Genomic DNA, 16,576 nt, shown 5'->3' with positions numbered 1-16,576 from the left:
AAAGATACATGGATCTGTGCATGTGTATTTGTGTGTCATGGTGTCATCTCTCTGATTTGGAAACTAATCAGGGCTGACTGTCCCTTAACCTTCTTCTTGCCAAAAATAGATTTCTCTATATCCCCACCCCTCTGTGATGTCAGAGAGATCAGTGAATTTCTTGGAAGTTACAACCTTAATCACACATATCTTCTCTGATTTTCACTTCCTCACACTTTTTTCTTATGTTGTGTAATCTAGTCTAGCGTTAATCTGATATAATATATCAATTAATCTAGTGTAGGTATCATGCTTTATATTACAGTACGTAAACCAGTCTTTAGGGTTGTATAGCCTACCTCAGCATGCATGTGTAACAACCTGTGCTTATCCTAAACTGTTGTTGTCATTGCATTGAGACTGTTAACAGACACTATACTTGTTCAGGTTTCTACATTTTCAGCATTAATGTCAAACGCATGAACATTATCGTTTCTGTGTGTTTTGCATACGTGCATTTGGCTGTGGTGACAAGCAGGCATGTGTCTTATGTAACCTGTAAAGTTGGCTGATTGTGAGGGTTAACATGCCAACACGGAAATAAGAGAACTTTTAATTTGAGGAGTGTTCCCCCAAGTATCAAAAAGTAGGATATAGTTAGCTATCCAAGAACAGTTATGAAACCTTCCAACCATAGGCCAAACACATTAGTGCAAAAAGGAATTTATGTCCTGCCTGTAATTTTCAGAGAGAGGCTGAGGTTACTCTCGAGCAATCAATATTAATTTGTACAGAATTAGTGTTCAGTACGATATTCGAGGTTGCTGTGGTTAACTCCTCGCGAACATGAATTCTTTACCCTCTATGTAGCGCGCTCTAACAACCTTGTAACTTTTGTGGCAAGTGGCAACCGAAATGTTGTTTACAACGTTTCATATTTCATTTGGGTTCAACCTTTATGGAATTTATGGGATCGGAGTCGGACCCAGTATGTTAAAGAGAAAGGCGCTGTCCAATTGTCGGATAACGGGCGTAGTGGCGTCACAGCTTTTGGGAGAACCACGTGTCCTGCTAAAAAAATAGCCGGTCAACGGTTCCCTTCATTAGGCAGCGCTCAACCAGAACTGACAGACTAACAGACTACCGACGGACTCACAAGTCACAGCTGTCCTTCTCGTCGAAAACATGGTGAAGAAGACTAAAAGTCGCGTCACTTACGCAAAAATGAAGGGAATCATTTCATATTTTACAGGTAAGCTCAAATACTAGGCTATTCCTTAAACTTTAATAAAAAGAGACATTTTGAGATTTTAGGTCTGATATACCGCAGAACGTATTTGACACATTAAATGTTTTAATGTATACTTTAACAACGTTATATAAATGTACTATATCTAATATATACATACAGACATGGACATTTGATTATTTTTAAATTTGTAAAAGTAAATAAATATATATTTACTGTCTATACATATTTGTGTGGAGATATCCACTATATGGAGATATTTAACTAATTAATTATGTGTTTTATTTTTGTCAGCTTTAATTAAGGACAAGAAGCTCAGATCCAGCCACCCTATCTATCAACAGTGAGTTTCGTCCTAGTCATCATTTTCCATTGCATGAGCTAAAAGTGAAGCAGAGCATGGTTCTATATGTCTTCCAGTACAAAGAGTTCAGAAGATTGACTTATAATTTCATCATTTCTGCAAAGATCAGCTGAGAAATCAGGAATGACTTAGTCATTTGCACTACGATGTCATTACAGATTGACCACGAGTGTGCTTTAAAGACCATGACCTACTTATAGTAACATTCCAAAGAGATACCAGTAACCAAGTGCTGTTCCAAATAGGTGTTGAATGACTTTGAGGCAGTTTTAGGAGAATACATAGCCGTAGAACTAAAGCTTAACATTTGTCTAAAGCACTTGCACTTTTCTGATATGCTTGCTTTCTTTCTTTCATTCCAGGATGGATTTTTTGCGATCTGAGGGTAGACTTTCTGAAGATAAGGGAGCAGCAGCTGTAAGTGAACTTCACAAATGTTCACTTGTGCGTCTTGGCCTACATACAGATTAGCAATATCGTACTCTAAGTATTAAAGGTCTCCAGTTCTTTCAGAGACATTAGGTCAAGTCAGTTGCTGCACTGGTTGACCTACAGTAATCTATAGATGTCACAGGAAGTGGAGTGAACTGTGCTGTGGTTTCATATGTCACTGTAAACTGCTGACTCGCGCTCTCTCCCTGATCTCTCTCTCTCTCTCTCTCTCTCTCTCTCTCTCTCTCTCTCTCCCTGATCTCTCTGCCAGGTTTGTTATAGTAATCCACAATCAGAGGAGCCACAGTCTCGGTAAGTGGGTGCTCAGATATCAAGTTATATGGATAGAAACATATACAATTACATAGAAATATTTATTTCAATATGATTTTAGGGTATCTGTGGCTGATTTTGACTACTTGAAGGTGATCGGGACAGGAAGCTTTGGCAAGGTATTATGTTTATAGCATCTCACTCTGCTTTGTATTCCTTTAATGTAAGAATATTTTTGAACCTTTCTTTGATTGTCTGTACTCAGGTGTTCTTGGCCACACACAGGGAAAATGGCAGACATTACGCAGTCAAAGTTCTACAGAAACACATCATCTTATCAAGGAAAGAGGTATGACTGTATAAATATGTGAGTATAATTAGTTGATTCATAATCTGTCTGTGTATTCACTGTGTTGTTTTTGTACAGGAAATAAATGTCATGTGTGAGCAAAGAGTGTTGTTAAAGACTATTAATCATCCATTCCTGGTGAAGCTCCACTTCAGTTTCCAGACTAAGGACAGACTCTATCTAGTGCTGGACTATGCATGTGGAGGAGAGGTATGTTTACTTAGCTACTAAATAGGGACATTCCATATTATTTTTGTTTACTGCTAGTTATAAATACTACAACCTAACCCTATAACCCACACAAAATTTACACTTAATTGTGTGTGTGTGTGTGTTAGTGTGTGTGTATATATATATATACATACACAATCAAGTACAGCACAGCTTTGCATCTGGACTTGTTTATGGTGATAAATTCATTCGTAAATTCAAGTCAATAACCGGATTACCCAGGCAGAACTTTATAATTGAGCTAGAGCTGGTTTTCAGTTTGTATCTCTCTGACACGATGTTTAATTGAATATTGAACTGAAAAATCACATCTGTGAAAGAAAACAACAGCTTAGCCATTTGTAGTGGACAAAGTTGAACTACAGTCGCATTATCTACATCTGTTAGTCCATCTCTGCAAAGCCAGACTGGTACGATTTCAGAACTAAAGTGTTTATAGGACATAAGGAATTATTGATTTAGACCATCTGAAATTTAACTTTAAAAATAGCTGTTTTCAACCAGGGTCCACAGGATGACTTTGAATTACTCATGTGTTTGTGGCAAATCCAAATAGTACTGATGTGCATGTATTAATGATTGTCTATGTCATTTTTGCAGCTTTTTTACCATTTGCAGCGTGTGGGGGTGTTTGGAGAGCCCAGAGCCAGATTTTATGTGGCTGAGATGGCCTGTGCTATAGGATACTTACACTCCCTGAAGATTGTCTATAGGTACCAACATTCTGAAATATCTGTGCCTCTATAATGCAGATAAGCCCATTCATATGTGCTTAGTGAGAACAGAATGAACACTAACTTCCAGCAGATTTGCAGTAATCCATCTCTCTCACATGCTCACAGGGACTTGAAACCAGAAAACATTCTGCTGGATTCTGCAGGTCATGTGGTTCTGGCCGACTTTGGCTTGTGTAAGGAAGGAATGAGTGGACATGACACCACCAGAACCTTTTGTGGAACGCCAGAGTACTTAGCACCTGAGGTTCTGCTGCAGAAGGAGTACGACAGGACTGTGGACTGGTGGGGTTTAGGAGCTGTTCTTCATGAAATGCTCTATGGCCTGGTAAACGAAACCACCAAATGAATGCTCATTTAAATAAATAATACAGGTAGACAGGTGTGTTTTACACCCACTAATTCTCATTCCAGCCACCTTTCTACAATGCAGATCGTCTTGAGATGCTCAGAAATATTATTTATCAGCCATTGGTATTAAAACCTTTAGTGTCCAGTGCAGCCAGAGATCTGCTGAAGAGACTGTTAAACAGGGACAGGGCCAAGAGACTTGGAGCAAAACGTGACCTGGTAACCCAACAAGCACACACACATTCACAAACAAACTGAAATTCATTTGTCTTGTGAGTGGCTAAATGTCATTTTGCCCTCAATTGGCTTTTAGAGCGAGCTGCAGTCTCATCCATTCTTCTCAACTATTCATTGGGATGAACTTGTTGCAAAGCAAATTCCTCCTCCTTACGTTCCCCTATTGGTGAGTTTTTCTTTTTATTTATGTATTTGTTGTTAAAGGGATCATTCACCTAACAATTCACATGTTTACTGTTTCAAATCAGTACAACTTTTTTCTCTGTGGAACGCAAAAAAATATTTTTGGAAAAATGTCAATGTTGATTTTCACTGTATGGACAAAGACTTTCTTCAAAATATTTTTTTTTCTTTCTCTGTTTTATTTTTTAGTCTATAAAGTGTTACATTTCACTTTATGCACAAATGCATTTTTCAAAATATCTTCTTTTGTGTTCCACAGAAGAAACAAATGCTTGGAACAACGAGAGGTTGAGTAAATGGTGTGGGAGATGAGAGATGATTTCAGAGAGATAAAATGTAAATCATTTATTTGTTTACATGTCTGTATTTCAGTCTGGCCCTGGTGACCTCACCAACATCGACCCTCGGTTTACAGAACTTCCTGTTCCGCAGTCGCTAGGAGCGTGTGAGGAGTACGGAGCTACCTTTCCTGGCTTCACCTACATCAATGAAAACATTCTCTCACTGACTCGTGGACATTAAGACAGAATTCTGTCAGACCAATGTTTCTAACCATGTTTAACTTAAGCAAACTCTGAAACACAGTTCATTTTTATGTTAGCTGGACCAATGCTTTTGCACAAGACTACAAAGTTTCTATCAAATGTGACTGTGTTTAACACTCATGTTATTTAATTCCTTTTTTTTAGCCCTATTTGATAAAAAAAAAAGAAAAAGATATTTGTACTGAAATACAATGATTGGTGTTCTTACTGTGATGAGATGAAGCGAAACTACAGGTTGCATCAGATGTTTGACTGTAAAAGTTGCGAGATGGAATGAATATCTCAAAGTTAATGAAATCGTGTATAGTATTCAGATGGCATTGGTTAAATGTTTTTGATTAAACTGTATCATCAGTAAAAGAATGTCTGTTTTTGGAGTAATTGTGGAAACAATAAAATTATTTTAAGCAAATGCGAGGTTATGCAGTTTCATTATCATTATGGAGTTTACTTATAAATGGTTTAAGTATCAGATAATATGTTTTAATTAAATTATCAAAAACGTAAATGCTTACAATTCAGAGTTGTGCACAGACGCTGTAAGTTATTGTAAATCGAGACCTGAATCACCAAGTAGCATACAGTTGTCATCTACAGACTACTGGAATTTATCATTTGCGACTGCTTTGCGGTGTTTATTGCCATTTTTATATGTTTTACGCTCTGCTGCCTAAATTTATCTCAACCCTACTTTGAAAACAACGCGCTAACCTCTGGGGGTTATCACTTTTAAGCTCACAGCGCCATCTTGTGGCGTTGTCGCTGTCTTCCTTTTTCCCCACTTTTGCCACGATGCGAACGTCAAAACATTATTTAAATATTATATGAACTTCAGTTTACAACTTGACGCCGTGTTATTTTTTTAATAAGCTCTGCCTTTCTCTTTTAATTGCATATGACCAAAATATGCCGTAAAAAAAAGATATTTGTGGAGAAAATCCGAACACGTGATTGATGCAGGAAATCAAATCATCACCACTAATGACTGTAAACTGAAAGGATATGAACATCCAACTCTGAAAACGGCATGTTTCAGCGAGCACGCGCTTTAAAGACTGCGTTAAAACGGAACGATCACAACCCGCTTGAACGACACAGACGGCTCTGTTTGTGTTTAAAGTGCATGGAAGACGCAAAGAGAATCAACCATTTCCCTTATCGGTATTATTAAGGCCTTAAATTGTTTTACAGCAACAATCCCCGATTTTAAAAAAACGAATATAACGCACAAGTAAATTCAAGAGTCGTGTAAGGACACACTAGGACTAAGTTGCTCTGGCTTTTTGTTGAGAGCATCTGCCACACATATTTGTTGAGATGAAGTTTATCAGGGCTGCAGAAGTTGGACAGACACATCTGAACCCGCGCATGCGCAGTAACGCCACCATCCAGCTCTAAATAAGAGTTACGAAGAAACGAGGTAAGTCGCACGTTTATCAATAAATACGACGTTAATGTCGTCATCCACGCAGTAAACAACGATACGAACACAGAGTGCGTTTCTTGTTTAATACTTTTCAACCACCGCGGATATTTTCAACGAGGTTTAAAAACCGTAAAGATAAATAGAAGTGGCAAGTTTGTGCAGAAGAAATTAAAAGCATGCAATTTATTAGTTCCTCAGGTCTGCGTGCACCCGAGTAGTTATATTTCTATACGGATGAATGGCAACTCACTCCAAGTGCCTCGGGAAATGTTTTTCTTCTGGAGAAGCGCGTGAAATTGTTGGTTTGGTTTATTGTAGGATGCGCTGCTAATGTTAGAGCTAGCATCAGTCGGGCTAACGACATTCCGTGACAAGGGGAAAGTAAGGAGTTTGTTGACGAAGGAGAAAACATTGCGTTTTAATAAAACAAGTTGTACACTTGCCCTTCCCGTGTTGGTTAAAGGTCCAAGCGACGTGAATCAGATCAGATAACTGTTATAATTCACATACTTTAAACGTGTCGGCGGCCCTTAGCTATGCTCCGCCATTTTGTGTGTCAGTCGAATGCTAATAATGGGCGCTCGCACTTTATTTATGCTAAGAATAAATTCCGTCCTCACTTAAAATATCAAAATAAATGTTTTTTACCAAACCAGGCGAGCCTTTAGAGGATGTTTCCGATGCGACGTCACAGCACGGTCTGGGATCTTGATGAAATTTAGATTTATGATAAACGGCAGGTCAAGAACGTTATTACTCTATTGCACGTTTCATGCGAACGATAACGTCCTTAAATAACGACTAAATTATTTAAAACAAATCCATCATAGATGTGTTCGTTTTAACTTGTCATCGCAAGCATCCGCGAGGTTTTAAAGCGCAGATTTAAGGAGATTCTTTTAAAACAAGGAAAAGCTGAACTTGTTCGTCTAACTTTACTTTTAATCGCTTTTCTCCATTAGTAACCACCAAAGTAGTTTAAATGTGTCAGTGAGAGTCTGCATACATAGATAGCCCATAAAAATTGACATCATAACTGCATAGAAATACATATTTTGGTGCTCGTTGGAGTGCTTGGGTCTGTCCGTCCTGCGACCAGCAGTCGCCCTCTAGCGGCACTGAGCGGAACTACGAGCGCCGCGCTGCTCTTTCGTGAGTTGCGGACGTTTTAGCCGCAGTCCAAACACTGTTTTCGAGGCGAAGTCGTCATATTTGAATGATGGAAAGCACAGTTCTGTGTTGTTTACTATAAAAGTGTGTGCTGGCCTATCTAATTAAAAACGTCTTCGCGAATTTGGAAGTGATTATTACTAGGCCTGTGAAGATCACTGACCATAGACGGTACAATGACTAGTATTTTAAAACCCCAAAATCAAAGGAAATAAAGCATTTGTATTTTAGTCTCACATTATATTGCATTCAAAGTTTTCTATGCCAACCGCAGTAGATTTTTTTTTTGGTTTTGAAATGCACTGATGGGCCTCAACAAAGTCCTCAAGACTTAAAATAATTTAAAACAAGCATTAAAGTAAACTGAAACAGCTAAAATGTTTTTAGCATATTTCTACGATATTTTTTTTTTTTTTTTTTTTTTGGAAGACTCCCAGAGTCTTGGAAAACCTGAATATATGAGAAAGAAAATTATTTAATTTAGCATTAAATAATGCCAGTGGCATTTTTATAATGCTGGTTGTTGTACATTTCAGCAGTTATGCCAAGCTCTAAAATATAATGTAAAACATTTGTAGTTTGATAACATTTAAGAAGCTTACTTCAGTCACCTGTCCATGTCGTAACAGTATATTTTCTCTTTTGACCTTCATAGGTAAAGATGGCAGAGACATCTACGGGTGATGGTCCTGTCGTAGGAGCCGATTTTGACATGATGACCGCTCTTGATTGGAAGGACGGCATAGCCACCTTGCCAGGAAGTGACATTCGGGTACAAATACTTAATGTATATGATGCAAAAATAGAGGAGTGAGGGACATATTCGACTATTAGGAATGTGCTGATGCAAAGAAAAAAAAACAATATCTGGTCTGTTTTTAGTTTCGGATGACTGAATTTGGTACCCTGGAGATCGTCACAGAGGTGGAGCCCAAAGTTAAAGAGGCGGAGCTTACAGGCCCACAGCCTCAAACTATAGGCACCAACAACACTCATTCTCCTGAGCAAAACAAAACGTCAATTCAGACTGCAAAGCCCCAGTCAAATACAGAGCATCAGTCAAATACAGTGGGTGAGTACCTGTAACTCGCACGTATTCCTACCAAATAATCTTTTGGGACTCAGTATCTCTTTGCTTTCTTTCAGTTTCCACTGAGCCCCACAGACAGGCAGGGGGCAACAATGCTGTGGAATGCCCCAGTGTGAGTACAGTGCCCAATGCCATTGTTCCCATGACTGAGGCGACTGCAAACTGCAGGTCATGTGGTCACTCTGGTTCACGCGAATCTTTTCTACAAGGCAAATACTGCAGCGCTCCTTGTGTACAGCCCTCCAGTGGCAGGTACATGTTTTTTGCCATTCACTGAGCTCTGCTGGTTGCACTGTTTATGGTGGGTTAAGTCTTTGTGTGTGCGTGTGCAGGTCAACCCCAGCTGAGGCTGTCGAAGGGGAACGTTTAGGTAAACGTGTGAGAAAGAAGAAGAAGATGTTTATGGAATCTGGAGATGAAGAGGAGGACAACATCGAGGAGGAAGAGGTAACGCACACACACACATCCATCTCAAACAAAGCAGAGCAAATTCAGTATTAATGAGATGTGCTGAAGTGGAATTGACTGTTGCTCAATAGCAATTTTTGTTTCTCAGGAGAAGGTTAAATCCTCAAAGGGGAGACGAGCAGCTAAAGTTGCTAGACTAGGTAGGTAATATCCATTAATCTCTCACATACATGCAGAAACACAAACTCAAATTAAAAACATGAATTATTTAATAATGCTATTAAATGTAATCTTTATGTAATTTCACAATAAATACATTATGATGTTGTGATGGCATTTAAACAACTGACTATTTAAGTGTTTAGTCTTTTATTTAGCTTGGACAAAACAATAGAGAATTGTAATATTGGCCATTTATCTGTTATCAGCCATAACATGAATATAACTTTCGGTTGGCCAAACACGTTTTCTTTTTTTTTCTATTGGTGCATCTCAACTTGTATGGATAGATTTTGTCTTGTATATTTTCACTCAGTTTCAAAGCGTCCTTTATCCGGTGTATTATCAATTGTAATGATGATTTTTTTTTTGTCCATGTATAATCAGTTTAATGCTTTTCTAATCATATAACTTGCCACTTTTTAATGCTGTGTTCATAGTGACTGCACCTCTGGTTAAGAAGAAAACCTGGAGTTGGTCAGCGTATCTAGAGGAGGAGAGAGCCATTACTGCTCCCTTGAAACTTTTTAAGGAGGTGAGAGCCGCAGCACACTGTAGATAGCCTGTGTGTCTGTTCACAGTTATATACAGTAGGTAACATGGAATGATTAGGATCCTGATTAGGATGGTTAGTTTGATGTCAATCCATTTTTGTCATTAGAAACAAAAAAGTATTACCGTACTTGGAACTGGACGGAATTTTTTTTTTTAAATGATGAATTCTGTGAAATTCTAGAATTATGTGTTTGTGTGTGTTTGCAATCCAGCACCAGTCGTTTCCTCAAAGCAGGAATGGATTTAAAGTTGGCATGAAGTTAGAGGGATTGGACCCCAGTCACCCTGCTCTCTTCTGCGTTTTGACTGTTGCAGAGGTAACCAGAGTCGAAAGTTCCTATGTTCCATTTTTAAAGAAACAAAACAAATTAAGTTTTTAGCTGTGCTTATTGTAAAATGTGTATTTGGACATGTACACCACCTGTTTCAGGTGCAAGGCTACAGGATTCGGCTTCACTTTGATGGTTACCCTGAGTGCTATGACTTCTGGGTAAATGCTGACTCATGGGATGTGAAGCCACCAGGCTGGTGTGAAAAAACGGGCCTCAAGCTATTGCTGCCAAAAGGTGCTTAATATAGTAACACATATGTACCGCAAAAATAATCTGTTGGCAGGGATACAACGTGCAAAGCAGCTCTTGTGCAGAGCTCTATTTTTGTTCTCTGTAACATATTAGATGTGTTTTGTAGATGTTTCTCTCATGGTGTGATTACAAAATGGTCTACTAGTTTTTATTCCGAGGTTAAACATAGATGTAATAGTATAGTAATTACATGATCATTGATTCTAAAGAAGTACCACAAAATATAATTAAATAAATTAATTGAAATATAAAAATAGAATTTTCTAAACATAAAATATATAATGAAATTATAATTTATTTTATTTGTTTGAAAAATGGTTACGTTGGCATATTTTTCATGTTTTATAACATGGGATGGACAAAACTGCAGGGCTTTTAGACACTCTTAGGGGCTATTCACACAGAGCATGTACTTTCTTTGAAAAATGCGAGATGCAGGAAGGGGAACGGAGTAAAAAAAACGCAGGGTCATGAGATGTGCTGTATTTATGGAAGTCAAATGTGTTTGTTTACAAGGAAAAACAATGGAAAAGTAGCACTGTGGAATGGAAAAATCTTGCATGGGCCATTGCACATTCTTCTAGAATATTCAGTTTATTTTAAAAATACTGTTAAATTTGTTGCATATGCAGTTTTTTGTAATATTTGTGTGTTTGCTTACAGGCTGCAGAGATGGAGAGTTTAACTGGAACACATATGTAAAGAACTGTAGGGGTCAACTGGCCCCCAAACATCTCTTCAAGAGTCTTAATACAGTATGTCATTTTATATGCACACAATGTTCAGTGTTCGTTTCTGTTCTGAAGATCATGCTGTGTTCTCTGCCATATTTAGTCGGTCACACCGTCAGGATTCCGCGCCGGGATGAAGCTGGAAGCCATTGACAGGAAGAACCCATCACTCATCTGTGTCGCAACCATTGCTGCTGCTGTCGACAACCGACTCCTCATTCACTTTGACAACTGGGATGATTCGTATGACTATTGGTAAAGATAGTGACTGAGCAGAATTCTCTGCATTGCCCATGATTGTGTGTAAGGTAGTAAATCAATTGTGTTTGTTCTTAGGTGTGATGCCAGCAGTCCATACATTCATCCAGTAGGGTACTGTGAGGAGGCAGAGTTAACACTCACTACACCTGCAGGTGAAACTCTTTTCATGCAGTCAGTGCATCGTTTACATTTCTTTCACAAATTATTATGGAATTCTATTTTAGATTGTGTGAGAAACATAGTAATACTATAAACACAAAATGTTATTTCCAAAATTAAGTTATTCGCTTTTTTTAACGTATAAATATTTATCTAAAGAAAAATATTTACAATTTACAGTGTACCTTACATTTTCTATTCAGTTAAAATTGATTAGTATAGTAGATTAGACTAATGAGCATGATGACTAGTGGTTTTATATTTACTTAATTATCTGTTTATTTTGTGTCTTAGATTATAAGCCTCCCAAGGTTTTCACTTGGGAGAAGTACCTTGAGGAAACTGGAGCTCAGGCTGCACCAGCAAGAGCCTTTAAACAGGTGAGGCTTGATTCACCCCACTGAACCATGAGAGGTGGAGTTCAATCATATAGAATTTTTACAGTGTTAGTTTAAATAAGATATTGTGATGCAAAAGTGCAGAGTCAGCATGCATAACATGGAAATAAAATTTACAAAAAAATTGTGCTGTCAAACGATTAATCGCATCCAAAACAAAAGTTTTTGTTTCCATAATATATGTGTGTATGTTGTGTATGCTTATTATGTATATGTAAACACACACAAACACATGCATATATTTAAGAAAAAAATGTGTTTGTATATTAAATATATTTATATACAATATAAATTAAATGAATATAAATAACATGTAAATATTTTCAAAGTATACACTGTATGTGTGTGTATTTATATATGCATAAAAAATGTACACCGTACACACACATTGATTATGTAAACAAAAACTCTTATTTTGGATGCGATTAATCACGATAACCACAGCACTACAAAGAAATACAACCTTTTATCTGGTTCAAATTTGTGGACATTTTGACAAAAACCCGTAATGTATAAATTATAAATGTGCTATTTTTAGACAAATCTTGTTTATATATTTAACTTTATATTCTGTGTAATTTATTCTGTGTAATTATTAGTTTCATATTGTTGAAAACATTGGGTAAAAAAAAATGATCATAAAATTATAAATTGCATTAGCAGAGCAAAAGGTTGTGGGTTCGATTCCCAGGGAACACATGTTAGGGAAAAAATGTCCCTTTGGATAAAAGCCTGATAAATGCATAAATTTTATTTATTGATTTATAATATAAATTATATGTGTGCAGGTTTTTTAATTATTTATGTTTTTATTTGAATTGTAAATGACCTTTGATCTTTGGCCATCCAGAGACCACCACATGGCTTCCAAGTCGGGATGAAGCTGGAGGCAGTGGACAAGCGTAATGCCATGCTCATCCGTGTAGCCACCATCTCTGATGTCGAAGACCACAGAATCAAGGTTTACACACAAATATATCTGTATCTCATTAATAAAGTCAACTAAAATCCAACATGAAAACAATTATTACTTAATTAGTCATTTATTAATAGTTATTCACTTAAATTGTATTTAATCTGCCAATACAAATAGTATATCATTGCTAACTCTCTGTGTGTTTATATATATATAGATCCATTTCGATGGCTGGAGTGAGGAGTATGATTATTGGCTAGATGCTGATAGCCCAGATCTGCACCCAGTAGGCTGGTGTCAGAAGACAGGTCATCCTCTACAATACCCCAACGGTAACATACTGTTCAACACATGTACATACAGTGTTTCCACACATGGCCCCACCAGACTCATAATCAAACTCGTAATTATAACTATATCAGGTCCCAGAGTGTCTCCAGTGCCTCCAGGACAAGGGTGCCCAACCACAGGATGCAACGGAGTCGGACACATTAGAGGACCTCGGTATGGGACACATTACACGTAAGTTATACACATACTGTTGCAAATACATCCCATAATGTTCATTCTAAGGCAAATGTGTCTCCCATTTTAGGGCGGTGAGCTGTCCATACTCAGATGTGAATCTGAATAAGGACGGGCTGGTGCCGGACAGACTGAACGGAGAGAGACCGGTCACACTCAGTGGACCGCCGCGCCACCGCCGTGCTGAAACGCTCACTCAGACGCACCCTCCCACACCCAGCGCCGGCACCCCTGAACCCCCTGACACCACCACAGATGCCTGTCCACCAGCTCACTCAGTGCATGAGCACATTGTGTGAGTGTCATGAGTCACTTAACCGTTTTACTTCTCTCTCCCTCTCACACACACATACACACACACACTCACACTCCTCACCTCTTTCTCATTCCTCCTGTACTTCAGGTCTGGCAGCGCTCCCAAATGTGTCAAGCCACCTCAAGTGAAGCAGGAAGGTGACGGGAAAGGTACACATTGATCAGATTTTGTGATATTCTGGCTTGATTTGCATTTATGGATAATCCATAAACTCTGAGAATGTTGCCCATGAAGTCATGCTCATCTTTTTTGCCTGTCTCTGTTAAGTTATTCGAAACTAGTTTCTTATAAACAGTCATTTGAATACACCTCTTCTATAAGCATTTCTCTTAAGTAGTTTGATATTTATGGTGGATATAAAGTCAAACTTATGTATCATAATGAAGCCAAAAGCTTAATTAAAAGAACAATATTCTTCAAAAGACATTTATTAAGTAGTATCACAGTCTATTATTATTTCTTAGAGCAAAATTGCTTTTCTCCCTGTTGTCATGTGGTGCAACTAAGATAACCAAGAAAAACATGAAATAGGAAATGATATCATAGATATGTTGGCCCTCATGGCTCTCAAGGTCAGATAATTCGACCTTTTTGTAACAAGACAGATAATATGTAAAATATTGTGCTGCGAGTCCACAAAAACATAAGAAATTCTGTAAATATTTCATTTTAACTCATAGTATTTTAAAATGATATGTATAGTATAACTTTTTGCAAAGATGAAGATGAGTACACTCATTTCAAATAAGAGTCTTGATGTTTTAACACCATATGAAATGAAGAATATAAAAGTACATTTCTAAGAACTTGCTAAATGTATTTTTAACTAGTAGCATGTTCTTTGTTGTGGACACATTTGCAGACCATGTCATGATTAAAGTCTGTCTGTGTAGATTCTCTTCAGCAGTTCCTGCATGAGTCTGTGTTTTGTGGATGGGAGCCACCGAGGTTTCATCTGTGTTGGGAAAAGCATGGAAAACTCTTGCCTGAAGCTTTAGGCCTCACGGCTAAGAGTGTGTCCAAGTGGAACACAGAAGAGGTGACATTTCATACTTCACCTAAGCTTCTAAAGAGTTCTTCTAAACGTATAGGTTTATATTGGGTCTCTTTTGTTGATGTTTTTCTTTCAGGTGGCAAGTTTTGTAAGAGGCCTGCCTGGATGCAGAGAGCATGCTGCCACCTTTAGGAAAGAGGTAAAGGGAAAAAAATGGTAGTGTGTGCAGGACTCATTTAGCACTAATCTGTGAGTGTTCTTAGACAAAGTAATTATGTATTTAATATCATTGTTTTACTTTTCCCTGCAGCAAATCGATGGCGAGGCCTTCCTGCTCCTTACTCAGTCAGACATTGTTAAGATTCTGAGCATCAAGTTGGGACCCGCTCTTAAAATTTACAATTCAATCCTCATGCTGAAGAGTGCAGATGAGGAGTAAACTGCTGCTCCATCAAACAACATGTCTCGCCCCCACCGATGTGTCCAGCAAACACAAATGTTCAATCATTGGTCTCCTAGATGGATATTGACAGAATACGCCAATTCAACAAATTTTGTGATCAGAAATATCACAGCTCCTAAAGGCCGATATAGATTTGATGTCTCCCTTTCCGACTCTGCACTCGCTCTTAATTAGGTCTGATATTCTCTTTTGAAACCGATTCATATTAGACTCTGGGAGGGGGGAGTACACTACACTGAGGCACCTTAAATTGTTGAAAGCTTAAACTTAATTCTTTCATTGTTGATATTTATGTTTTTATGGTTGCTAAAATGACGGCTAATTACGATTGAAAGGCACAACGGTGGAGCTATTACTTGAAATGTTTTTTTTTCTTGTTATAAAAATGCGAAAAGACATTTGTTTGTAATTGAACACGCATACTAAATAATCCAAATGAGCCTGTTTGAGACCACTAGAGGGCAGTAGGATTGTGTGTGTGTGTGTGTGTGTGAGAGACTTTTGCAAGCCTGTATGAGTGAGGGAAAAAAATGTATAAATGTGTGCTTGCATCTAATGTCAGGGAATTCTTGCTCTGGGCAAATCTGGAATTGAATGTCTCTGTTTGTACTTACTTCAGATGAAATGTTTGATCTTGTAAAATGCATTTGTAAATTGAAGAAATTGTATAGTGAATTGGACGGTGTGGACCGACTGATTGGACTGACTCTAAATAGAGTTATGAATAGAAATGAGTGGGTGTGTGTGTACTTCAAGCCTTTGAGACCCTGACATTTTGCCTTGTGCATGCATTCCTGAATACTAAGAAAGTTTGTTCTGTCATTCACCGAACAAAAGCTTTTTGTACATCTCAGACCTGCTGTATAATACAGCTGTAATTCTCAGCTCTGCCTCAACTGATTTTACATGTTGTTCATGTACTGGCTTGGATTTGCAGTGCTTCTCAAAGTTGTCAATATATGCACATGCATATGCAGGTTGTAATAGGTTCAAAATAATAGATCCAGTTAGGGTTGGAAACTGGAGAAAATTTTGAAAATGGGGGTACAAAAATTAGACCCTGAATAAATATAGATAATAGTCTGCAGATGCATTTTGCTATAAGTAATAAAGGCATTTGGATGGTGATGGAAAATTAAGATCTGGGGAATCCTCATCACAGTGGTTAGGGTCAAGGATGGGTTAATATCAGATTTTGATTGTTTTCTTTGGTTTATGTGTGTGTCTGTAGATTAAATGTCTCTCTAATCAGACTTTATGTGGGACTGTGTGAGTTTTTTTTTTTTTTGGGTTCAGTCTCAAATGGATGAATGGATAAATTGAGTGAAAGAATAAATAAAAATTTCCAACACGGCTGTTTTGTTTTCTGTCATACAGAATACATAATTCAGTTTTATCCCACATGCTTTTCTTATACCAAATTGAAATGTTGAA

General features: G+C 37.8%; 2 protein-coding genes across 6 annotated transcripts; both read left to right on the top strand.

Annotated features, from left to right (window-relative positions):
• Positions 1–772: 772 nt before the first annotated feature.
• sgk2b (serum/glucocorticoid regulated kinase 2b) lies at positions 773–5,339 on the top strand. 2 transcript variants are annotated; one of them, XM_059567909.1, is made up of 12 exons: positions 773–1,231; positions 1,523–1,571; positions 1,955–2,009; positions 2,296–2,336; positions 2,419–2,476; positions 2,563–2,646; positions 2,725–2,856; positions 3,478–3,590; positions 3,720–3,939; positions 4,026–4,181; positions 4,276–4,365; positions 4,642–4,779. In XM_059567909.1, exons 1-12 carry the CDS (start codon positions 1,165–1,167, stop codon positions 4,672–4,674), a joined length of 1,098 nt encoding a protein of 365 aa, XP_059423892.1. In that variant the 5' UTR covers positions 773–1,164; the 3' UTR covers positions 4,675–4,779. The 2 variants fall into 2 exon arrangements, with proteins under 2 accessions (XP_059423892.1, XP_059423891.1); XM_059567908.1 differs by having other exon boundaries at positions 873–1,231; positions 4,755–5,339.
• A 616-nt stretch (positions 5,340–5,955) lies between these two features.
• Positions 5,956–16,462, top strand: l3mbtl1b (L3MBTL histone methyl-lysine binding protein 1b). Of its 4 annotated transcripts, none has more exons than XM_059567906.1 (21): positions 5,956–6,347; positions 8,179–8,295; positions 8,406–8,595; positions 8,670–8,865; positions 8,946–9,060; positions 9,170–9,221; positions 9,681–9,775; positions 10,008–10,112; positions 10,226–10,361; positions 11,043–11,134; positions 11,214–11,365; positions 11,447–11,523; positions 11,825–11,910; positions 12,779–12,889; positions 13,062–13,176; positions 13,267–13,366; positions 13,440–13,664; positions 13,773–13,834; positions 14,579–14,724; positions 14,816–14,878; positions 14,990–16,462. In XM_059567906.1, exons 2-21 carry the CDS (start codon positions 8,185–8,187, stop codon positions 15,116–15,118), a joined length of 2,358 nt encoding a protein of 785 aa, XP_059423889.1. In that variant the 5' UTR covers positions 5,956–6,347; positions 8,179–8,184; the 3' UTR covers positions 15,119–16,462. The 4 variants fall into 4 exon arrangements, with proteins under 4 accessions (XP_059423889.1, XP_059423890.1, XP_059423888.1 ...); XM_059567907.1 differs by lacking the exon at positions 5,956–6,347 and adding an exon at positions 6,403–6,421; XM_059567905.1 differs by lacking the exon at positions 5,956–6,347 and adding an exon at positions 6,487–6,734 and having other exon boundaries at positions 13,267–13,348.
• The last annotated feature ends 114 nt before the right edge of the window (positions 16,463–16,576 follow it).

Source organism: Carassius carassius, chromosome 15, assembly GCF_963082965.1.
Source record: "Carassius carassius chromosome 15, fCarCar2.1, whole genome shotgun sequence".
Classification (NCBI taxonomy): Eukaryota; Metazoa; Chordata; class Actinopteri; order Cypriniformes; family Cyprinidae; genus Carassius; species Carassius carassius.
The sequence above is the reverse complement of the archived record's forward strand: the minus strand, read 5'-3'. Positions and strand labels throughout refer to the sequence as shown.

Excerpts from the sequence above, each read along its gene's own strand:
- sgk2b (XM_059567908.1), top strand. The coding sequence starts at position 1,165 with ATGGTGAAGAAGACTAAAAGTCGCGTCACTTACGCAAAAATGAAGGGA. Across the intron at positions 2,337-2,418 it reads TCAGAGGAGCCACAGTCTCG|GGTATCTGTGGCTGATTTTG; the intron begins GTAAGTGGGTGC and ends ATATGATTTTAG. Across the intron at positions 2,647-2,724 it reads TCATCTTATCAAGGAAAGAG|GAAATAAATGTCATGTGTGA; the intron begins GTATGACTGTAT and ends GTTTTTGTACAG.
- l3mbtl1b (XM_059567904.1), top strand. The coding sequence starts at position 6,684 with ATGTTAGAGCTAGCATCAGTCGGGCTAACGACATTCCGTGACAAGGGG. Across the intron at positions 8,296-8,405 it reads TGCCAGGAAGTGACATTCGG|TTTCGGATGACTGAATTTGG; the intron begins GTACAAATACTT and ends GTCTGTTTTTAG. Across the intron at positions 8,866-8,945 it reads GTACAGCCCTCCAGTGGCAG|GTCAACCCCAGCTGAGGCTG; the intron begins GTACATGTTTTT and ends GTGCGTGTGCAG.